Source organism: Schistocerca nitens, chromosome 2 (genome assembly GCF_023898315.1).
Source record: "Schistocerca nitens isolate TAMUIC-IGC-003100 chromosome 2, iqSchNite1.1, whole genome shotgun sequence".
NCBI classification, from domain to species: domain Eukaryota; kingdom Metazoa; phylum Arthropoda; class Insecta; order Orthoptera; family Acrididae; genus Schistocerca; species Schistocerca nitens.
This window is the reverse complement of record NC_064615.1, coordinates 4,632,460-4,651,233: the sequence shown is the minus strand read 5'-3', so window position 1 is coordinate 4,651,233 and position 18,774 is coordinate 4,632,460. Positions and strand designations below refer to the sequence as shown.

Here is an 18,774-nt window from a genome sequence, read left to right as displayed (position 1 = left end):
TGGTTCAGGGATTCCGGACTGGAGCAGATTCGTTTGCCACGAAGACCTAGGCTGTAGGGAAGGGACCATTTGATGTGGAATGGGTGGCAGCTGTCATAATGGAGGTACTGTTGCTTGTTGGTGGGTTTGATGTGGACGGACGTGTGAAGCTGACCATTGGACAGGTGGAGGTCAACGTCAAGGAAAGTGGCGTGGGATTTGGAGTAGGACCAGGTGAATCTGATGGAACCAAAGGAGTTGAGGTTGGAGAGGAAATTCTGGAGTTCTTCTTCACTGTGATTCCAGATCATGAAGATGTCATCAATAAATCTGTACCAAACTTTGGGTTGGCAGGCCTGGGTAACCAAGAAGGCTTCCTCTAGGCGACCCATGAATAGGTTGACGTACGAGGGGGCCATCCTGGTGCCCATGGCTGTTCCCTTTAATTGTTAGTATGTCTGGCCTTCGAAAGTGAAGAAGTTGTGGGTCAGGATGAAGCTGGCTAAGGTAATGAGGAAAGACGTTTTAGGTAGGGTGCAGGTGATCGGCGTGAAAGGAAGTGCTCCATCGCAGCGAGGCCTTGGACGTGCGGAATATTTGTGTTAAAGGAAGTGGCATCAATGGTTACAAGGATGGTTTACGGGGGTAACAGATTGGGTAAGGATTCCAGGCGTTCGAGAAAGTGGTTGGTGTCTTTGATGAAGGATGGGAGACTGCATGTAATGGGTTGAAGGTGTTGATCTACGTAGGCAGAGATACGTTCTGTGGGGGCTTGGTAACCAGCTACAATGGGGCGGCCAGGATGATTGGTAAAGGTTTTCATTACTCTAGTTTATTTCGTAACTCATTTACGTGTGTTTTATATCATTTTTCTGTCATGTTATTGATATCTTAAGGTCTTTTTAGAGACAAGTTTTTCCATGTATTTTAGATCTTAAAAGGCTGGCCCCTGCGATTACAGGCACATTTTCATATTCGTACAGTAAATGTAATCTTGTAATCGAACAAGGAGCAATGGCCCTCACTCGCCCCACTCTGCGGCTGCCTCTGATCCAAACTCATAAAAAATTCTGTGACAAATTTATTGGTTGTGGATATAGGTTATAAATCACTATATTTTACTATTGAGCAAAATTGCATACTAAACTGCCAAAAGGCATAAAAGACATAAAGGGAATATCTATGTTTTATTGCTTTCTTAAAGTGTATTTACCAAATAATAGCTCTTATTCAGTTAAAGAGTACATGCAATAAAAATGTTATCTTTCAAATGAATATTAACGATCATTATTAAGAAGTGTCCAAGATTTACACGTGAATAAATAAATGAAATGAAATGTTATCTTGTGTCTATATATACAGGGTGGTCCATTGATAGTGACCATGCCAAATATCTCACAAAATAAGCATCAAAGGAACAAACTACAAAGAATGAAACTCAACTAGCTTGAAGGGGGAAACCAGATCTATCACAAAGCAAAAATAGTGGTCCAACTAAAACATTCATATTTCTTCACATACTACATGGATATGTAATAAAAAATTGGGGTTCCTATTTAAAAAAGCGTAGTTGATGTCTGTTTGACCTGTGGCAGCGCCATCTAGCGGGCCAACCGTAGCGCCATCTGGTTTCCCCCTTCAAGCTAGACAAGTTTCGTTCTTTGTAATTTTTTTGTTTGACGCTTATTTTGTGAGATATTTGGCCTGGTCATGATCAATGGACCACCATGTATATTGAAGAAGCCACATAAATGTGTTTACTTTGATAATTAGAGAGACATTCAATACATTAGAGAGATATTCAAGACAAAATTTGATCTTTCACAATGATCTCTGAAAACATGACTGTAATGTACTGTAATGTAAACTACTGTTGAGAGGATTTACAGCAACCAGTCATAATTCTTTTTTTCTTTTATGCGTCGTCAGCCTTCTGACAGAATAGCACTTGCAACCTACATCCTTCCTTATTTGCTAGATGTGTTCTCCTACATTTTTGTCCCTCTACAGTTCCCTTTAATACCATGAAGGTTATTCTCTGATATCTTAACACGTGTCCTAACATTCTGTCCCTTCTTCTTGTCAGTGATTTCCGTATCTTCCCTTCTTCACCAATTCTGTGAGGAACTTCCCCATTCCTTATCTTATCAGTCCATCTGATTTTCAGCATTCTTCTGTATCACCACTTCTCAAATGCTTACATTCTCTCCTGTTCCAGTTTTCCCACTGTCCGTGCTTCACTACCATACAACACTGTGCTCCAAATGTATGCTTTCAGAAATTTCTTCCTCAAATTAGGGCCTATGTTTGACACCAGAAGACTTCTCTCGGCCAGGATTAGTCTCTTTGCCTGAGCTAGTCTGCTTTAATACGTCCTCCTTACGTCGTGTGTCACAGGTTCTTCTCCTTCCAAGCTAGCAGAATTTTTGACTTTGTCTACTTCATGACCACCAATTTTGATGCTGAGTTTCTCGTTGTTCCCATTTTTATCACTTTTCTCTTCTTTCAGTTTACTCTCAACCTGTATTCTGAACTCATTAGATTGTTCATTTCATTCAACAGGTCCTGTAATTCTTCTTCACTTTCATTGAGAATATAAACGTCATCAGTGAATCTAATAGCCTTCCACCTACAATTTTAATCTCACTCTTGAACTTTTCTTTTATGTCCATCATCGCTTCTTTGATGTATAGGATGAACTGGAGTAAAAGACTGCATCCCTGTCTCACACTTTTTTTAATTTGAGCAGTTTGTTCTTGGTATTCCAGTTTTAATGTTCCCTCTTGGTCCTTACACATATTGTATATCATCCATCTTTCCCTGTAGGTTACTCCTATTTCTCTCAGAATTTCAAACATCTTGCACCATTTCACACTGTTGAACATATTTTGTAGGTCTACCTGTCCTATGAGTATATCTTTCTTTTTCTACAGCATTGCTTCCATTATCAAGTGAAAAGTCAGAAGTGCCTCTATGGTGCCTTGATCTTCATCATCTAACTGATCCTCAGTTTTCTTTTCCATTCTTCTGTATATTATTCTTCCTAGCAACTTGGATGCCAGAGATGTTAAGCTGATTGTGTGATAATTTTCGCATCTATATGTCCTGATATCTTTGCAGTTTTATGGACGATATTTTTCTGAAAGTGTGACGGCACATCGCCAGTCTCACAAATACTACAGACCAACATGAACAGTCATGAATGGTTCCAATTTCCCCCAATGATTTTAGAAATACCTAGGGAATATTATTTACGCCTTCCATTTTATTTGATCTCAAGTCTTCCAGAGCTCTTTTAAATTCTGACTCTAATATTGAATCCTCTATATCTTCTTTATTGCATCCAGTTTCTTCTTCTATCAAGTAATTAGACAAAGTCTCCCTCACATAGAGTCCTTCAATGTACTCTTTCCACCTATCTGCTCTTTCCTCTGCATTTAACAGTGGAATTCCAGTTGGACTCTTTTAAGTTACCACCCTCGATTTCAATTTCACCAAAAGTTGTTTTGACTTTTCTATAAGCTGAGTCAGTACTTCCAACAATCATTTCGGTTTTTATTTCTTCACATTTTTCCTTCATCCATTTTGCATTGGCTGCCCTGTACTGCTTATTTATTCCATTTCTTGGTGATTTATATTGCTGTATTCTTGTCTTTCCCTGAACATTTTTGTACTTCCTCCTTTTGTTGATGAACTGAAGTATTTGTTCTGTTAACCAAGGCTTTTCCGAAGTTACCTTCCCTGTACCTATGACTGACTGTCCAGCATCCACGACAGCCCTTTTTAGAGATAGTCACTCATCTTCAACTGAACTGCCTACTATGATATTCCTAATCAGAGTATCCACAGTATTTGAAAGTTCAAAGGCATCTCATCATTCCTCAGTATCTCACTTCCTTCTACACCGATTCCTCTGTTTCACTTTCTTAAACTTTAATCTACTCCTCATTGTTCCTAAGCTAGGATCCAAGTCTATATCTGTTCCTGGGTATGCCTTTCAATACAAAATCTGATTTCGGAATCTCTGTCTAACCATTACATAATCCAGCTGGAATCTTCTCATGTCTCCGGGTGTTTCTTAATGCAGTGGTTTCCACTGCCTTCTTCATCCTCACTGCATTGATAATTGCTGATTCTTCCGCCTTTTGGGATCAGTTTCCCATTCAAAGAGCAAGAGAGTGCCCTGAACCTCTGCTGTAGTGCCCTGAACCTCTGTCCGTTCCTCCACTATCTTTGACAAGGCCGCTGGCAGGGCACAGGTAACGTCCTATGCCGGAAGTCTTTGGCTGCCCTTGCTGATGATTTTGACTCAAAACTTAAACAATGGATGGATTCGAACCCAGGACCCACGAAATTTTGATTACAAATCAAAGACGCTACCCCTAGACCACTGGCTCATCATTATTCGGGTTTTCAAATTTAATCTGAAAATTATCAATAATTTTTGTCACTCTTCTGAATAGTTTTAGGTTACTCTCTAAAGGAAAACTTAAAATCCAAAGAGATACTGGTGTCTGTAAATAATTGCAACAGAAAGACACAATTTATTCACCATTCTACTGAGTACCTAATGTCATGCAATTACATAGAAAAATTAAAGCCCTACCTGTAAAGAATCATACTCCTTCATCACCATTTCTTGGTTAGCAGATGATCTTATAGTTGTCAGACCATTCAGAGAAGCAGATAGGTATGAGAATACAGGACTTTTTGCTGAAATTGTAACACACATTTGTCAGCACATAACCAGCAACAGCAAAATATCGTAATATCATAAATTAATTACATGTTGTTCAATTATTGTATAATTACACAGAGATTTGGCTCAAGTAATGTTAGTTTAATTTATCATTCTTTAATTAAACTAAGATTAAACTGTAATTTTATTTTATTGTTGTGTAGTTAAACTGAGATTAAATTCTGAGGCGGGCCGGAGTGGCCGAGCAGTTCTAGGCGCTGCAGTCCGGAACCGCGTGACCGCTACGGTCGCAGATTCGAATCCTGCCTCGAGCATGGATGTGTGTGATGTCCTTAGGTTAGTTAGGTTTAAGTAGTTCTAAGTTCTAGGGGACTGATGACCTCAGATGTTGAGTCCCATAGTGCTCAGAGCCATTTGAACCATTTTTTTAAACTCTGATTTTGTTCATACATGTTTACCTTGGTAACATAAAGATAGCTATTCCTTACCCAATGTACAAAGAGTGCCACATGCCCACTCATGTTATGAAGAATGGCATGCCCACTCGAGGACTAATAATGTCCTTGTCTTATTTGAAAACTGCCCCCACCCCCACCCCCAATCCCCCGAAACTATCTATCAGTCAGAAATAGCTCTTATGTTGATGCTATAGCTCATTACAAATTATACTGCAAAATATTAAAGATAATAATATGGACATCAAAGGAAATGCTTTACAAGAAAAAAATAGTCACATCAGACAACAAAATAAAGACAATATAGAGTAACTTCAGTAGTATGAATATGATTCTCGCTACACCAGAAGTAATGTCCACCATAACATCATTAAAGTCAAAAAATTGTAGTGGTTATGATAATATCTCAACACTGTAAATTACAAAGTGAGCTTATTTGTGTAACCAGTCACTTATGAGTGGAACATTTGCCGAATGATTGAAATATGCTGAAGTTAAGCCATTGTTGACGAAAGGAGATAAAGAAACATCATTAAATTTACATCTGGTTTTAATTTTGCCAGCATTCTCAAAAATTTTAGAAAAGGTAATATTCAACTGGCCTCTTAAGCATTTGTCAACAAACAATGTATTGCCAAAGTCAGACAGTTCAGATTTCTAAAGGCTTCCAGCATTGAGTGGGCTACCTACACATACAGTGAGAATGTACTTAATTCATTAGACAATAAATTACAGGCTACGGATATATTTTGTGATCTGTCAAAGGCATTTAACTGTGTAATCCATAATATCCTTTAAAGTAAATTAGATTATTATTGTGTAAAAGGAAACAAAGGGTGTTAATAGGAAAGACATGTATTAAGCAATCAGACATCATCAAATTGGGAATTAGTTACATTTGGTGTCCCACAAGGTACTGATTGAGTACATCAATTATCTTTCATTAGTAACATTAGCAGATACCAAGTTTGGTTTGTTTGCAGATGATACAAACACTGCAGTAAATAGCAAATCAAGTATAGGCTTTGAAAGATCAGTTAATGAAATTTTCATGTACAATAATAAATGCTTTGTAAGTTATTCCTTGTCACTAAATTTTGAAAAAATGCACTATATGCAGTTCAGCAAATATGACAAGTAGATAGAAGAAGTTGACAACATCAAATTCTTGGGATTAGGGCTACAGCCTGATTACAAATTCAACTGGGAGGAGCATACCACAACACTGCTGAAGTGCATAAACATGTCTCTATTTGCAATATGAATGTTGTCAGGCATAGGAACACAAAAATTTAAAAAAAGAGCTACTGTACTTTCATTCCATAATCTCACCAGGATTTTTTGGGGAGTGGCCCATCAGGCCATGCTAAATTTTACAGAATCAGAAAACAAGTATTACAAATTATGTGTGGTGTGAATTCAAGAATGTCCTGCAGAAGTCCATTTAAGGAGCTGGGGATACTAACTAGTGTTTCCTTAATGAAAACTGTCATTAGAATATCAAAGCAACAGCTCAATTCATAGAATCAATAATAGAAATAAGAATAATTTCCACCAAGTTTTCAGGTCACTTACTTTGGTCCAAAAAGGTGTCCATTATTCTGGAACAAACATTTTCAACAAACTGCCAGCAGCTATAAAAAGTTTAACAACAAATAAAGTTCAGTTTAAGAGGAGCTTAAAGGATTTATTGGTGGCAAACTCCTTCCACTCTACAAATGAATTTTTAGCAGCACCAACTGATGTGTGTATATTACTAATAATTTCAAATAACATTAGTATTAGGTACATATTATGTACAATATGATTTCTTTACAAATCCAGTGCAGTAAAACAATCATTGTAAATAAGCGTTGTCAAAAGATTTTTCTATTTGATGATGCATGGCTACAATAGTTTAGGACCTATAATATGCACCTTAGTACACTGAACATTAACACATTTTGTGGTGTTACCTTTTAAATAAAGATATGTTTAAGTATTTTTTGACCTATTCCACATCCATGAGTGCTATTTCTGTTTTCTTTGTCAATATTTACGGTGTATTCTTGATTACTGCCAGTTTTTATATCCTCGGGGACCTCATCACTACAGCTCATTTGGAATGGAAAAGACATCTAATCCACAAAGACACAAAACTGACCATAAAACTTCATATGCCATTAGAGTTAACCAATAATCAAGTATGCACTGCTAAACAGCTATGGCTGTCAAACGCATCACATGCACGTCAGCATGCTGCAGTCAGGTGCATCCACAGTGTGGTACACTTTGACTACAGTCAGTTGATTAACAAGGCAAAAGAGATGTAGGGTGGCAAGGAGAGGGTAGGGAAGCATTGGGTGGCAGGAGTTTTCTTCCATCGTTTTCAATTTGTTAATTTTATTTTACAACATTGTAATACTTTTCAGTTTGTTTTACTGCAGTACAGTAATGAAACTAAGTAATGTTTGTGACTCACAGCAGCAGCACAAACTAATAATGTATTTTGTAACAGGCTAGGTTATTATGTTTATCTGTTACACTCCCGAATATAGTAGTAACGGGTCCTTGATTAAAAGAATCTATGACAACTGAAAACTTACAAAGTTATACTTACTAATTCCTTCCAGCCTCTTGACAGCTTGTCCTGTGCGCAGGTATATGGACCGTATTTTGTAAAACAGAAATCCAAAAATCAGCATCGGGAACACAAAATAGTAATTTGCGATTAACACCATTGTAAGGATACCAGCCATAACAAGAAGTTTCTGTGAAGAAGAAGAAGTAGTATGGCATTATTTGTGAACCACATACTGCATCAGTTCTGATATTCTTACGAAAATAACTTGTCCCTAAAAACTGTGCAAGTGTAAAATCATCAGAATGGGAATAAATTACATGTGGTGTCCCACAAGGATCCATCTTAGGGCCATTGCTTTTTCTTGTGTACATTAATGATCTCTCATCAGTTACACTTCCAGAAGCAGAGTTCGTTTTGTCTGCAGATGACACAAGTATTGCAATAAATAGTATGTCGAGCGTAGTTCTAGAAAGATCTGCTAATGATATTTTCATGGATATTAATAAATGGTTTAAAGCCAACTCATTGACATTAAACTTTGAAAAGACTCACTACATGCAATTCAGAACCTGTAAGAGGTTTCCACCCATCATATGCATAAAGTATGAAGAAGAGCAAATAGAAGAGGTTGACAGTCTTAAATTCCTGGGATTACAACTTGATAATAAATTCAGTTGGGAGGAGCACACCACAGAACTGCAGAAACGCCTTAACAAATCTGTATTTGCAATTCGAGTGTTAGCAGACATAGGCGACATAAAAATGAAAAAGCTTGCATACTTTGCCTACTTTCATTCCATAATGTCATATGGTATAATATTTTGGGGTAACTCTTCAAGTCAAACAAAACTTTTCAGAGTCCAAAAGCGTGTAATACGTATTATTTGTGGAGTAAATTCACGGACGTCATGTAGAAACCTCTTCAAAGAACTGGGTATACTAACCACTGCCTCTCAGTATATTTACTCCTTAATGAAATTTATCCTAAATAATATATCTCTTTTTCCAACAAACAGCTCAGTTCATACATACAATACCAGGAACAAAAATGATCTGCACAAAGACTTAAAAGCGCTTACTTTAGTTCAAAAAGGGGTCCACTACTCAGGAACACTCATCTTCAATAATTTGCCAGCAAACATAAAAAATTTAGTTACAAATAAAGATCAATTTAAAAGGAGGCTGAAAGACTTACTAGCGGCCAACTCCTTCTACTCCATAGACGGAATTTTTAATAGAAACAAATGATGTATTGTATATATTCATACTATTAGTATTGTTATTTCAGCAGAAAAAAAAGAAAAAAAAGAAAGTTGGCATGTTCCACATCCATGAGGATCTCCTCAGCATGGATCTATGGAACGGAAAAAAAGAAAAAGCCTGTCCAATAAAACTTGAGTTCTTTGAACCTCCTGGACATTTACCTATATTATTACTAATCCACTGCATCTTTCTCTACTCTACTTTGGTCTCTTCCATGGCCCTATATCTTTTCTTTGCTTTATTTTAACTTAATTTCTAGATCTGTTTTAATATTCATTTCTAGTATATTCTGAACAATTTTCCAACTGTAAAATCTATAGTATAATCACCTTTACTAAATTTATGCTTTGAAAACTAGGCTGATGCATTAATTAAGTGCTTCTCACATTATTAGATAGTTACTCAACTGTAATAATATTATTTTCTGACAAGTGCTGAACATGAAAAAAAAATACAAAACATAAGACAGAATACATCTGATTACTGAATATAATTACCGTTATTGCATCCAACATTACTTTTGGCAGTAGTTCATCAACAGCTCCAACATCTTTTGAGAAACGATTCAGAATTCGACCTAACAAAACAAAAATTTTAGGAAAATAACATAAAAATAGAGTTACACAATGAATTCCACTTAATAGAATAGAATGAACTTGTATACATTAAAAGTAATTAAAAGTAACTGTAGCATAGAGATATCCCAAAGAGAATTAAGTGAAACCATCAAAACTGAACAGATTAGTTTTTTACTATTTCAATGATCAGTTGTTCTTCAGAAACTGATTGACTGAAAGGGCAGGGCAACATCATCTTGCAATAATTTCCCTCTCGATTTCTATACATGGGGTTTCATTGATCCTGATTTAGCCCATTTGTATTTACTGTTAATTTCATTCTTGAGTTACCTATTGTGTGGCTTCCTACCTCATCATTATATTAAATATGTAAAGTAAAGGATTGGCAACCACTCACCTAAAGGCGACTGAAGTGTGGCACATGGAAACATGTAAAAGAAACAGTATTTTACTAGCTTTTGAAATCTTACTCTTTCTCTAGTAGAATTACACAGTTCACACACACACAACCACACAGACACCCAAATGCACACACTTACGGCCCACAATTGTGGGCATTTGAGTCTGTGTGATTGGGTGCATGAATGTGTGTACTTCTATTCAAGAAAGTGCAAGAGCTGGAAAGCTAGTAAAATACTGTCTCTGGAATATTTCTATGTGCTGAACATCCGTCAACTACAGGTGGAGTGGTTGACTTTCCTTTACTTTACATATTATCCATCCAGGAATTTCCACTGCTGTTATTCTTATATTTTCTTCTTTCATTGATAAGCTTAAGTTGTTCACTTCTTTGTTGCTCTTATGTCTTGGCTTTCACTGTACCTATGATTTCCTGTCTTGCCTTAATTATAATCTACTTTATCAAATATTCAAAAAACAAAAATTCCACAGTGAAACCACTTTTTGAGAAGCATGACAAAACTAATTTAACCAACTACTGTGCAATATCTCTGTTAAGTTGCTTCCCAAACTATTAGTAATGTACAAACGAATTGTAGATCACCTCACCATTCACAACACCCTCAACAAAAATCAATTAGGCTTCCAAAGAACAGATTTTCTCTCACACAAATGAAATTCGTGTGTCACTAAAAAACAAAATGTCACCTATTGGAATTTCCTGTGACTTGTTAAAGGCCTTTGACTGTGCTTACTTCACTTAAAGAAGACCAATTTTTATGGTTTGAATGGTAGTAATGGTACATGGATTGAATTAATCTACACAATAGGAAGCAGAAGGTGATACTAAATGGTTTTGATGGCTGTCCTGTCTCAATGACTGAGGCACATTAAAGTGTGGAGTGCCACAAGGATCCATTTTGGGGCCTTTACTGTTTCTTATCTTTGTCAATGACCTCCCATTCTGTACAAACACTGAGAGTAAATTTACTCTTTTTGCTGATGACACTACATATATTATTGTGTGCCACCTCTAAAAGTTTCTGGGTATTATAACTGGTAACAAGTTAAATTGGTCTGGGCATATTCTAGATCTTCATAAAAGACTAAGTGTATCAACATATGCCCCGCGTGTAATTACCCTTGTTGGCAATATGAATGCTATCAAAGCAGCTTACTTTGTCGATTTTCACTCCATCATTCATATGGCATAATTTTTTTGGGTAATCAACTTTAGCCAAAAAGATCTTTACTGCACAACAGAGAGCAATTAGAATCATGAGTGGTGTTCATCCACAATGTTCTTGCAGCAGCCTGTTACATAAGCTCCAAATATTAAACACCACATGTCAGTACTTATTTTCTTTGATTATTTTCGTCTTGAATAACCTTTCTCTTTTCACATCCAATAACGCATACCATGTTCACAACAGAAGGTCTAAAAATGATTTACACAGAGATGTAAGACAGCTAAGTATCATACAAGGTGTTCATTATACTGCCACAAAACTCTTCAATTCTCTTCTATCTGATGTCAAAGCCCACATTAATTCCTATATTTAAATTTAAATTAAGAAAATACCTTATGGATAAGTCCTTCTATTCTCTGGGTGAGTACCTGTAGAGTAAGCATAATCAGTGACTGTCTTTATAATTTTTTATTGCATTTCCTATGTATATTCTAGTCTCTGTTTATATTACGTTACCTGTAATTTGTCTTCACTGCCTAAGATGAGTTCTGTATGAAAAGTTATTTTCAGTAGTTTACGTCATATTTATGTGAATTGTATCTATTTAATTTTAATTCATCCTTTAAGCTTATATCACCAGATTGCTACATTCTTGTCACTGGACTAATGTTTGTTGTATATCTACAAAGATGTAAACCTGACTCATTTCGCATCCTTGTAGTTCATCACTATATGGATTCATGGAATTTGAAATAAATAAACAGGACCTCATCTTAATGACATTGCTTACTGCCTGGAAAATTCCCCTAAAAAGTCTCTTAGACATCTTTCACAGCACACACAAATTTCTTGCACCTCCGTACAAAGGGCTGCAAAGTTACTTCGAATATAAAGTAACAGTAGTGCAAGAACCTAACCTGGTGAACATAGGGTTAGGTTATGCAAAAGGGTTTTGAAACAAGTGCACAACAGTGAAATGGATCCTTACTTCATTCTGTTTGCAGACAAGGCTTGGTTCCATTTCCCAAAACTGACAACATCACGTTCAATAGGAATGTTGTGTGCAGTTACTGATGAAAGAATAATACAGCCACTTTTTTAAGGACACAGTTAACAGTGAAAGATATGTGCAAAATGTTTTGCAACCATTTTTTAATAAATCAAGAAAATGAAGCTTCGTTTTTTCAACAGTACTTTGAAAGGGCTCATATGCCTAATGTTTGTACACAATTCATGACATGTTCCATGACAGAGTCATTAGCAACAATATCTGGCTCACTGGAAGTCTCGATTTAACCCCATGTGACTTGTACCTTTGGGGAGCACAAAGGAATGAAGTTTACACAACAAATACACCCAAGTTAAAGGAACTCAAGGACAATGTCCGTTACTATTCAGCCCTCAAAGAGAACTCACAGTGTGATGAATAATTTCTTCTGTAGCTGTCAGAAAAGGATGTAAAACAATGGCAGGCAGTTCCAGTATCTCATTGCATGACAAGGGTGAGTACAAAATGTATTTGCATGTATTTTGTATTTACTACTGCGGTAATGGCCAGGTGACACAGCATCTGATTCACTGGGTAACGGAGCACTTGTTGCCTGCCATCTACTGCATGCAGTCATCAGATAAATTTTAATCAAACTACTGCTGTCCATATGAGCCTTTGTGTTTAATATTGTTACTTTGCTGTTAACAAGAGTTTTCAGCTTTTAAATCTAGATGGTCAAATATTTTGTAAAAATGTTATCAATAGTGCAATTTAATTTTAAACTTAATTTCTTGATTTATGTCTGATGGGAGATTGATAAAGATTTGCTCTAGGATATAGAACATCACTGTAAACCCTATGCAAGGGGGCAAAGTGAACAAACAAATTGTTGTGTCTTGTATTGCGGTTGGATTTTGATTCATCTGAATTGTAGTGGCAAGATGGTGTGACAATTTCAAGGTTCTCAATAAGGCCTCTGAAAGATATGCACTTATCTACTTGTTGCTGACTTTTGCTGAATAAATGCTTCACTTAAGCTACATTGCCCCAGATGATAATTCCCTTGGCATCAAGTCAACACAACATAAACTGAGTTTCTTAATTACTTTACCTATGTCTTGACCTAATGTTCATGTCCAACTGGAGCTGAAAAAGAAAGTTTATAAGTAGGTTTTCATTTTGTTTTAGCCATTAATGTCTATTTTGAGTACTGACAAGTCCTTTTTGCTGCACAAATGAATTTTTAATGATTAAGACATAGTATGTTCACTTTGAAAAAATTATTGGTCTGTGCAGCTATGGTCTGCACTTTGTTTAGTGCAGTTAAGTTTACACCATTGTTTAGTTTCCTTGTAAAAAGTATGGGACATTTAAGTTGGGAGTAGGAACAGATCCAGCAATGAAACTTGGGGACTCCACACTTTGTGTTTCCCCATTCTGAGTTCGGGTTTATTCCTGTTACACAGCCTTTCAGTATGATCCACTGCTTCCTGGTATGAAGATATGACTCCATTTATGCAAGAAGGTTGTTATTAATACCATAATATTTTAATTTTGCAGCAGAATTTTGTGGTCTACACAATGAAAGCATTCAAATCAATCAATGGAAAATCCACCAGTGCTTGTGAGTGCGAGTGCACCGAGTGTGGGTCCTGCACATGTGTGAGCCTACGCCGCCCCACCCACTGGAGACACGTACTTATATGTGTGTGGAGCAGTGTGGACTGAGGCGCTCAATGTTAGTCTAGTTTGCATCCTGCAGATCAGTTGTTCTGTGTCCTGTGGAGTTCTGAGAGGCTATTTCCATGTTGTTCAGAGGTTGTGAATAAAGCCATATTTATGTGACTTGGATCTGGTTTGTGTGTTACTTGGTTACTACAAAACTGGCAATGAGTTCGGAACAGTTTTCGCATGTGCAGTCTTTCGGTGCAGTTTCATCTGGTTTATCCATTACGGACGCCGTGCTACTGGTTCTGATTGAACAGCTTACTTCTGCTGTGAACACTGTCAGCTTCCATTAACAGACAGGGTACTGTTCCACTGGTCCATCTATACACTTGTCCTTCATATGATGATTCAAGCGAGGATTGGGAAGCTTACAAAAAAAAAAACACTCAGACAGCATTTTTTTGCCTTTCAGTGTGACAGACCTGAATTTGTACAAAGCCTTCTTCCTCTCGTGGATTCCATCTGATATATACTAATTGCTGTGTTAGCCTGCCTCTTTACAAAAACCGGCACCTGCAACTTTTGATCACAAGTGCAGTTTATTGACCAACTACTATCACTAATGATGCATGTCACAGCAGCGTGAGTTGAATTCTATTGATACCACAAGAAAACGAACCAGCCATACAGGGCCTGGGCAGCCATATTTCAAGGTCTTAGCCGCAAGTGTCAATTCGTTACTGATGCTCATAAAGACTCTTATGCGGGCTCTGCGGCATGCAATGCAATTACCTGTTTAGCTCCACATGTCCTATTCCTGCCACCTTGACAGATCAAGTGAAAGCAGAAATGGACAGATTTCAATCTCTAGGGGTGGTGTGACCTGTTACGGCTTGTGAATGATCATCTCTGCTGGTTGTAGTTCGGAAGCCGTCAGAGAAACTTCGTCTCTGTGGCGACTTCAGTGCAACTGTCAATGCACAGTCAATTGTGGATAGGTATCCTGTCCCATGCTAGGAATGTTGGTGAAAATATTGTGTGATCAGCACTTTTTAAAAATTGAATTGCCTGAAGTGTATCAGTAGGCTCCTGTGGACAAAGCGTCTTGGTGAGTTCTGGTTTTGAATACTCCTTTTGGTCTGTATCAATATCTGTGCCTTCTTTTTGGTGTGGCTAGCACCGCTGCTATTTTCCAATGATTTTTAGAGCAACTGACTGTGCCTGTCCTGTGTTGCATTAATTACCTTAGTTTTGGGGACTGATGTCTCACAGTACAGCCTCGGCGTGGTCCTAGCACACTGATAAGCCAATAGCTTTGAACAACTTGCTGCTTTCACTTCTAGATCCCTCACTCTGGCCCAACAGCATTACTCTCAGGTGGGAAAAGAGGCTCTTGCCATACTCTATGCTCTCCATGTTTTTTGTATGGCTTCAAGTTTCACGTTATTACTGACTACAAATGCTTGGTTTCCTTGTTCAACCCTCACAGTTCCTCGAATGGCAAGGCAGCACACTGCCTACAACGATGGATACTGTTCTTGTCTTGCTACAATTAGGAAATCCATTTTTGAACTACTTGATATGCTATTGCAGTGCCTGTGGTATTCACAGTTATGATGCAAAGTTTCTTCTCGAATGCATACGTGTCTGAAGCAACAGGCACTGCGGCAACTACTGCCATTATGAAATATATGAAATGTATTCACAGTTGAGAATATGGACAATCGTCAGATGTATATTGGAATGATGAGAATGAAAACTTGTGACAGACCAGGACTCAAACCCAAATTTCCTGCTTATTGCGACCGATCGCCTTACCATTTGGCTATCTGAGCGTGACTCACACTTAGGCCCAAGCTTCCTTATATAACCTGTTGCCATACATCCATTATTTATATTCTTGCCCAGGGGAGAAATTTTACTTGAAAGTTGCTTGCTTATGAATGTGATATTGCAGTTCCTGTGTTATTATGAATTATGACGCAAAGTTCCTTCGGATACGCACATATGTCCGACGGAACACTGCATTTTGATTTGGAATAATGCATGTCTGAAGGAACTTTGCATCATAGTTCAGAATAACACAGGCACTGCAATATCATATTTATCTGCTGACACCGGGCAAACGACTTTCAATGGATATACTTGCAGACACTTGGTTGTCGATATGGAATTTTTGACCTGGCCGTGCATCATGCTCAGATAGCCAATGGTAAGGTGCCCACTCATGATAAGCATGAAATTCAGGTTCGCGTCCCGGTCCGGCACATTGCTGTCATTCCATTATGCAGCTGCTGGTTGTCCATATTCGTGACTGTGAATACATTTCACGTATTTTCAACATTCGTGTAAACATGCCAATGCGGACATCTTGTCTCACCTTCCTGTGGGTCCTGACCCTGACTCTGATCATGAAGAATTGCTTTGCTTCCATTTTCATATTGAAACACAGGCCATACTTGAGGGTTTCGAAATTACGAGTTCACGCGAAACAGCTGCCATTTCTGCTGATCTGGTTCTACACCATGTGGTTTGGCTTGTTCAACAAGGCTGGCCTGATAAACTGTCAGGTCAGGCTTTGGACCCTCTGCACAACTATTTTCCCTTACAGTACCACCCCTCTGTTCTAGAAGGTGATTTGCTGTTGTCCACGGAAGACTAGCCTCCCAGAGTAGCCATCCCACCAGATTATGCTGCGAGATTCTATGTCTTCTTCACCAGGGCCATTGGGGAGTTTTGTGAACTTCATTGTTCTCTAAGAGACATGTTTTTTGGCCAGTGATTACGGCAAAATTGTCCGTTTTGTCGTGGCTTATGAGCAGTGTGCCCGACAACAGGCAGCTCCTACGATATCTATGCCCCACGGCCCGCTGCACACCATGGGAACGCATTCATGTAGACTTCACGGGTCCCTTCTCGCATTTCTATTTGCTCTCGGCTGTGGATGCATTTTCGCGGTTTCCTTACATTTTCCGGAGTGCGTCGATGTCAGCTGAGGTCACAATTCGTACGCTTTTGAGGGATTTTTCTACGGAGAGCTTGCCTCGCACCTTAGTTACCGATAATGAGCCCCAATTTGTTTCTCACACCTTTCAATTGTTTTGTTCCCGTCACAGCATTTGTCATGTTATGGCACCATCATTCCACCCTCAATGAAATGGCTACACAGAATGACTTGTACAAGTGTTTAAGCCCCAAATGAAAAAGTAGTTGTGGACTGTTCACCAGACGGTGCCATTCTCCATTTTCTGAGCACATATTGCTTCACGCTTATGAGAGAGTGAAGCCTGTCCGAGTTGCTTCACGGCCAGCAGCAACGCACGCTCCTCCACCTTCTGCGGCCAGCGCTGTACCTGCCGCAGTTGGGTTCATCTGCCCACTTTGTGCCAGGATTGCCAGTTTGGGCACAGAGGTTTGGTTGCAGACCCAAGTGGATACTGACCACTGTCGTATCCCACTGGGGATTCCGTCTTTATGACTCGTGTACCGATGACGGGTTGGCGGCACACCACTTTGATCATTTGCGTCTCTGTTCACCACCGGAAGCTATCAGTTTGTGGGTGTGGTCCCTACTGCCACAGACAGTCCCGCTGCCCTCCACCTTGAGCCCATCGTCACCTGCTATGAAGGGGCCCCTTTCCCACTGGCTGCCTCTTCCATGTGTGGTGCCCTGGGAGTTCCAGCTTCCCTGTGCCAAGCACGAGTCGGTCACCAGCCTCAGGTCCATAGACACTTCCTGCTGTTCCGATTGGACTGCCTTCACCAGCCCCTCACCATTGTCGCCAGTAGGTCCAGCCCTGTCTCCTCCACAAGGGGACCTGCCTGCTGATAAAGATGCAGAAATGGCAACGGCACCCTCTTCTCTGGTGCTGTCGTCGGGTGCCAGGCAGGCCCACCACCCTCGGGTGTGCCCGCATCTCCACGTGGTCTCGTCTTACGCTCTATCCCTTGCCCAGCGTATTGTCCCATCCCTTCCGTCAGCACCAGCTGCCACCGCTCTGGATGTGATGGATGTGTCTCTCATCGGGCCACTAGCGTATCCTCCATCACCTGAGCATCCACTTTGCACGAGGGGCAGGTGTGCTATATCTTGATACTAGTGTGTGTGAGTGTGCCAAGTGTGGGTCACTAAGCATGTGCACTTGAATTGGCCACGAAGAGTATCAGAGTGGGCCGTCCGCTGGAGACCACCTGCGGTAGGTGTAAGGTGTACACATGGCGCAGTCTCCACCGCACTGTCTGCCGGCGACACACGCACGTGTATGCAGGGAGTAGAGCTGACTGAGGCTCCCTATGTTATTCTATAAGGTGTACAACTTTGCTTCCGCCGTTTTTTCCCCGACATTTGAGGCCTTAATGAAACAAATTTGTTACACACGTATCACTCAAAGTATTTTCCATCGCTGGCCACTACTTTCTCCCATCTTTCTGGCAGTGTATGAACCCCGGGTCGAAAAAGTTGTTAATCTTTTGAAGCGATCCACAAATCGATCCAGTTTGTGACTTCTTCGTGAGATCTGAAGTGTTGGCCAGCCAGGCCATGAACCATTGATCTAAACAGGTGATAGTCAGAGGGAGCAACGTCCAGAGAATATGGCGGGTGGGGTAGGGCATCCCATTTTAATGTTTCCAAGTATGTTTTGACCTCTTTTGCAATGTGGGGTCGAGCGCTGTCGTGCTGCAAAATCACTTTATCGTGCCTCTCACTGTATCACGGCTGTTTGTCTTTTAACGCTCTGCTCAGACACATTAATTGCATTTGATAACAAGCACCTGTGACTGTTTCACTTGGTTTTAACACCTCATAGTACATGACGCTGAGTTGGTCCCACCAAATGCAGAGCACGATCTTGGAGCCGTGAATATTCGGTTTGGCTGGCGACGTGGAAGCGTGGCCAGGACATCCCCATGATCTTTTGCTTTTAGGGTTATCATAATGAACCCATTTTTCGTTCCCGGTCACAATGCGATGCAGAAATCCCTTCCGTT

The 18,774-nt window shown here is 39.3% G+C and overlaps 1 protein-coding gene across 1 annotated transcript in view; it reads right to left on the bottom strand.

Annotated features, from left to right (window-relative positions):
* LOC126235667 (ATP-binding cassette sub-family C member 4-like) overlaps positions 1-18,774 on the bottom strand; it is a 311,483-nt gene that overhangs the window by 61,791 nt on the left and 230,918 nt on the right. Inside the window, exons 15-17 of the mRNA XM_049944390.1 lie at positions 9,457-9,536; positions 7,733-7,883; positions 4,586-4,692 (exon numbers count right to left, since the gene is read on the bottom strand). Coding sequence (XP_049800347.1) covers positions 4,586-4,692; positions 7,733-7,883; positions 9,457-9,536 — 338 coding nt within the window. The remainder of the gene's footprint in view (positions 1-4,585; positions 4,693-7,732; positions 7,884-9,456; positions 9,537-18,774) is intronic.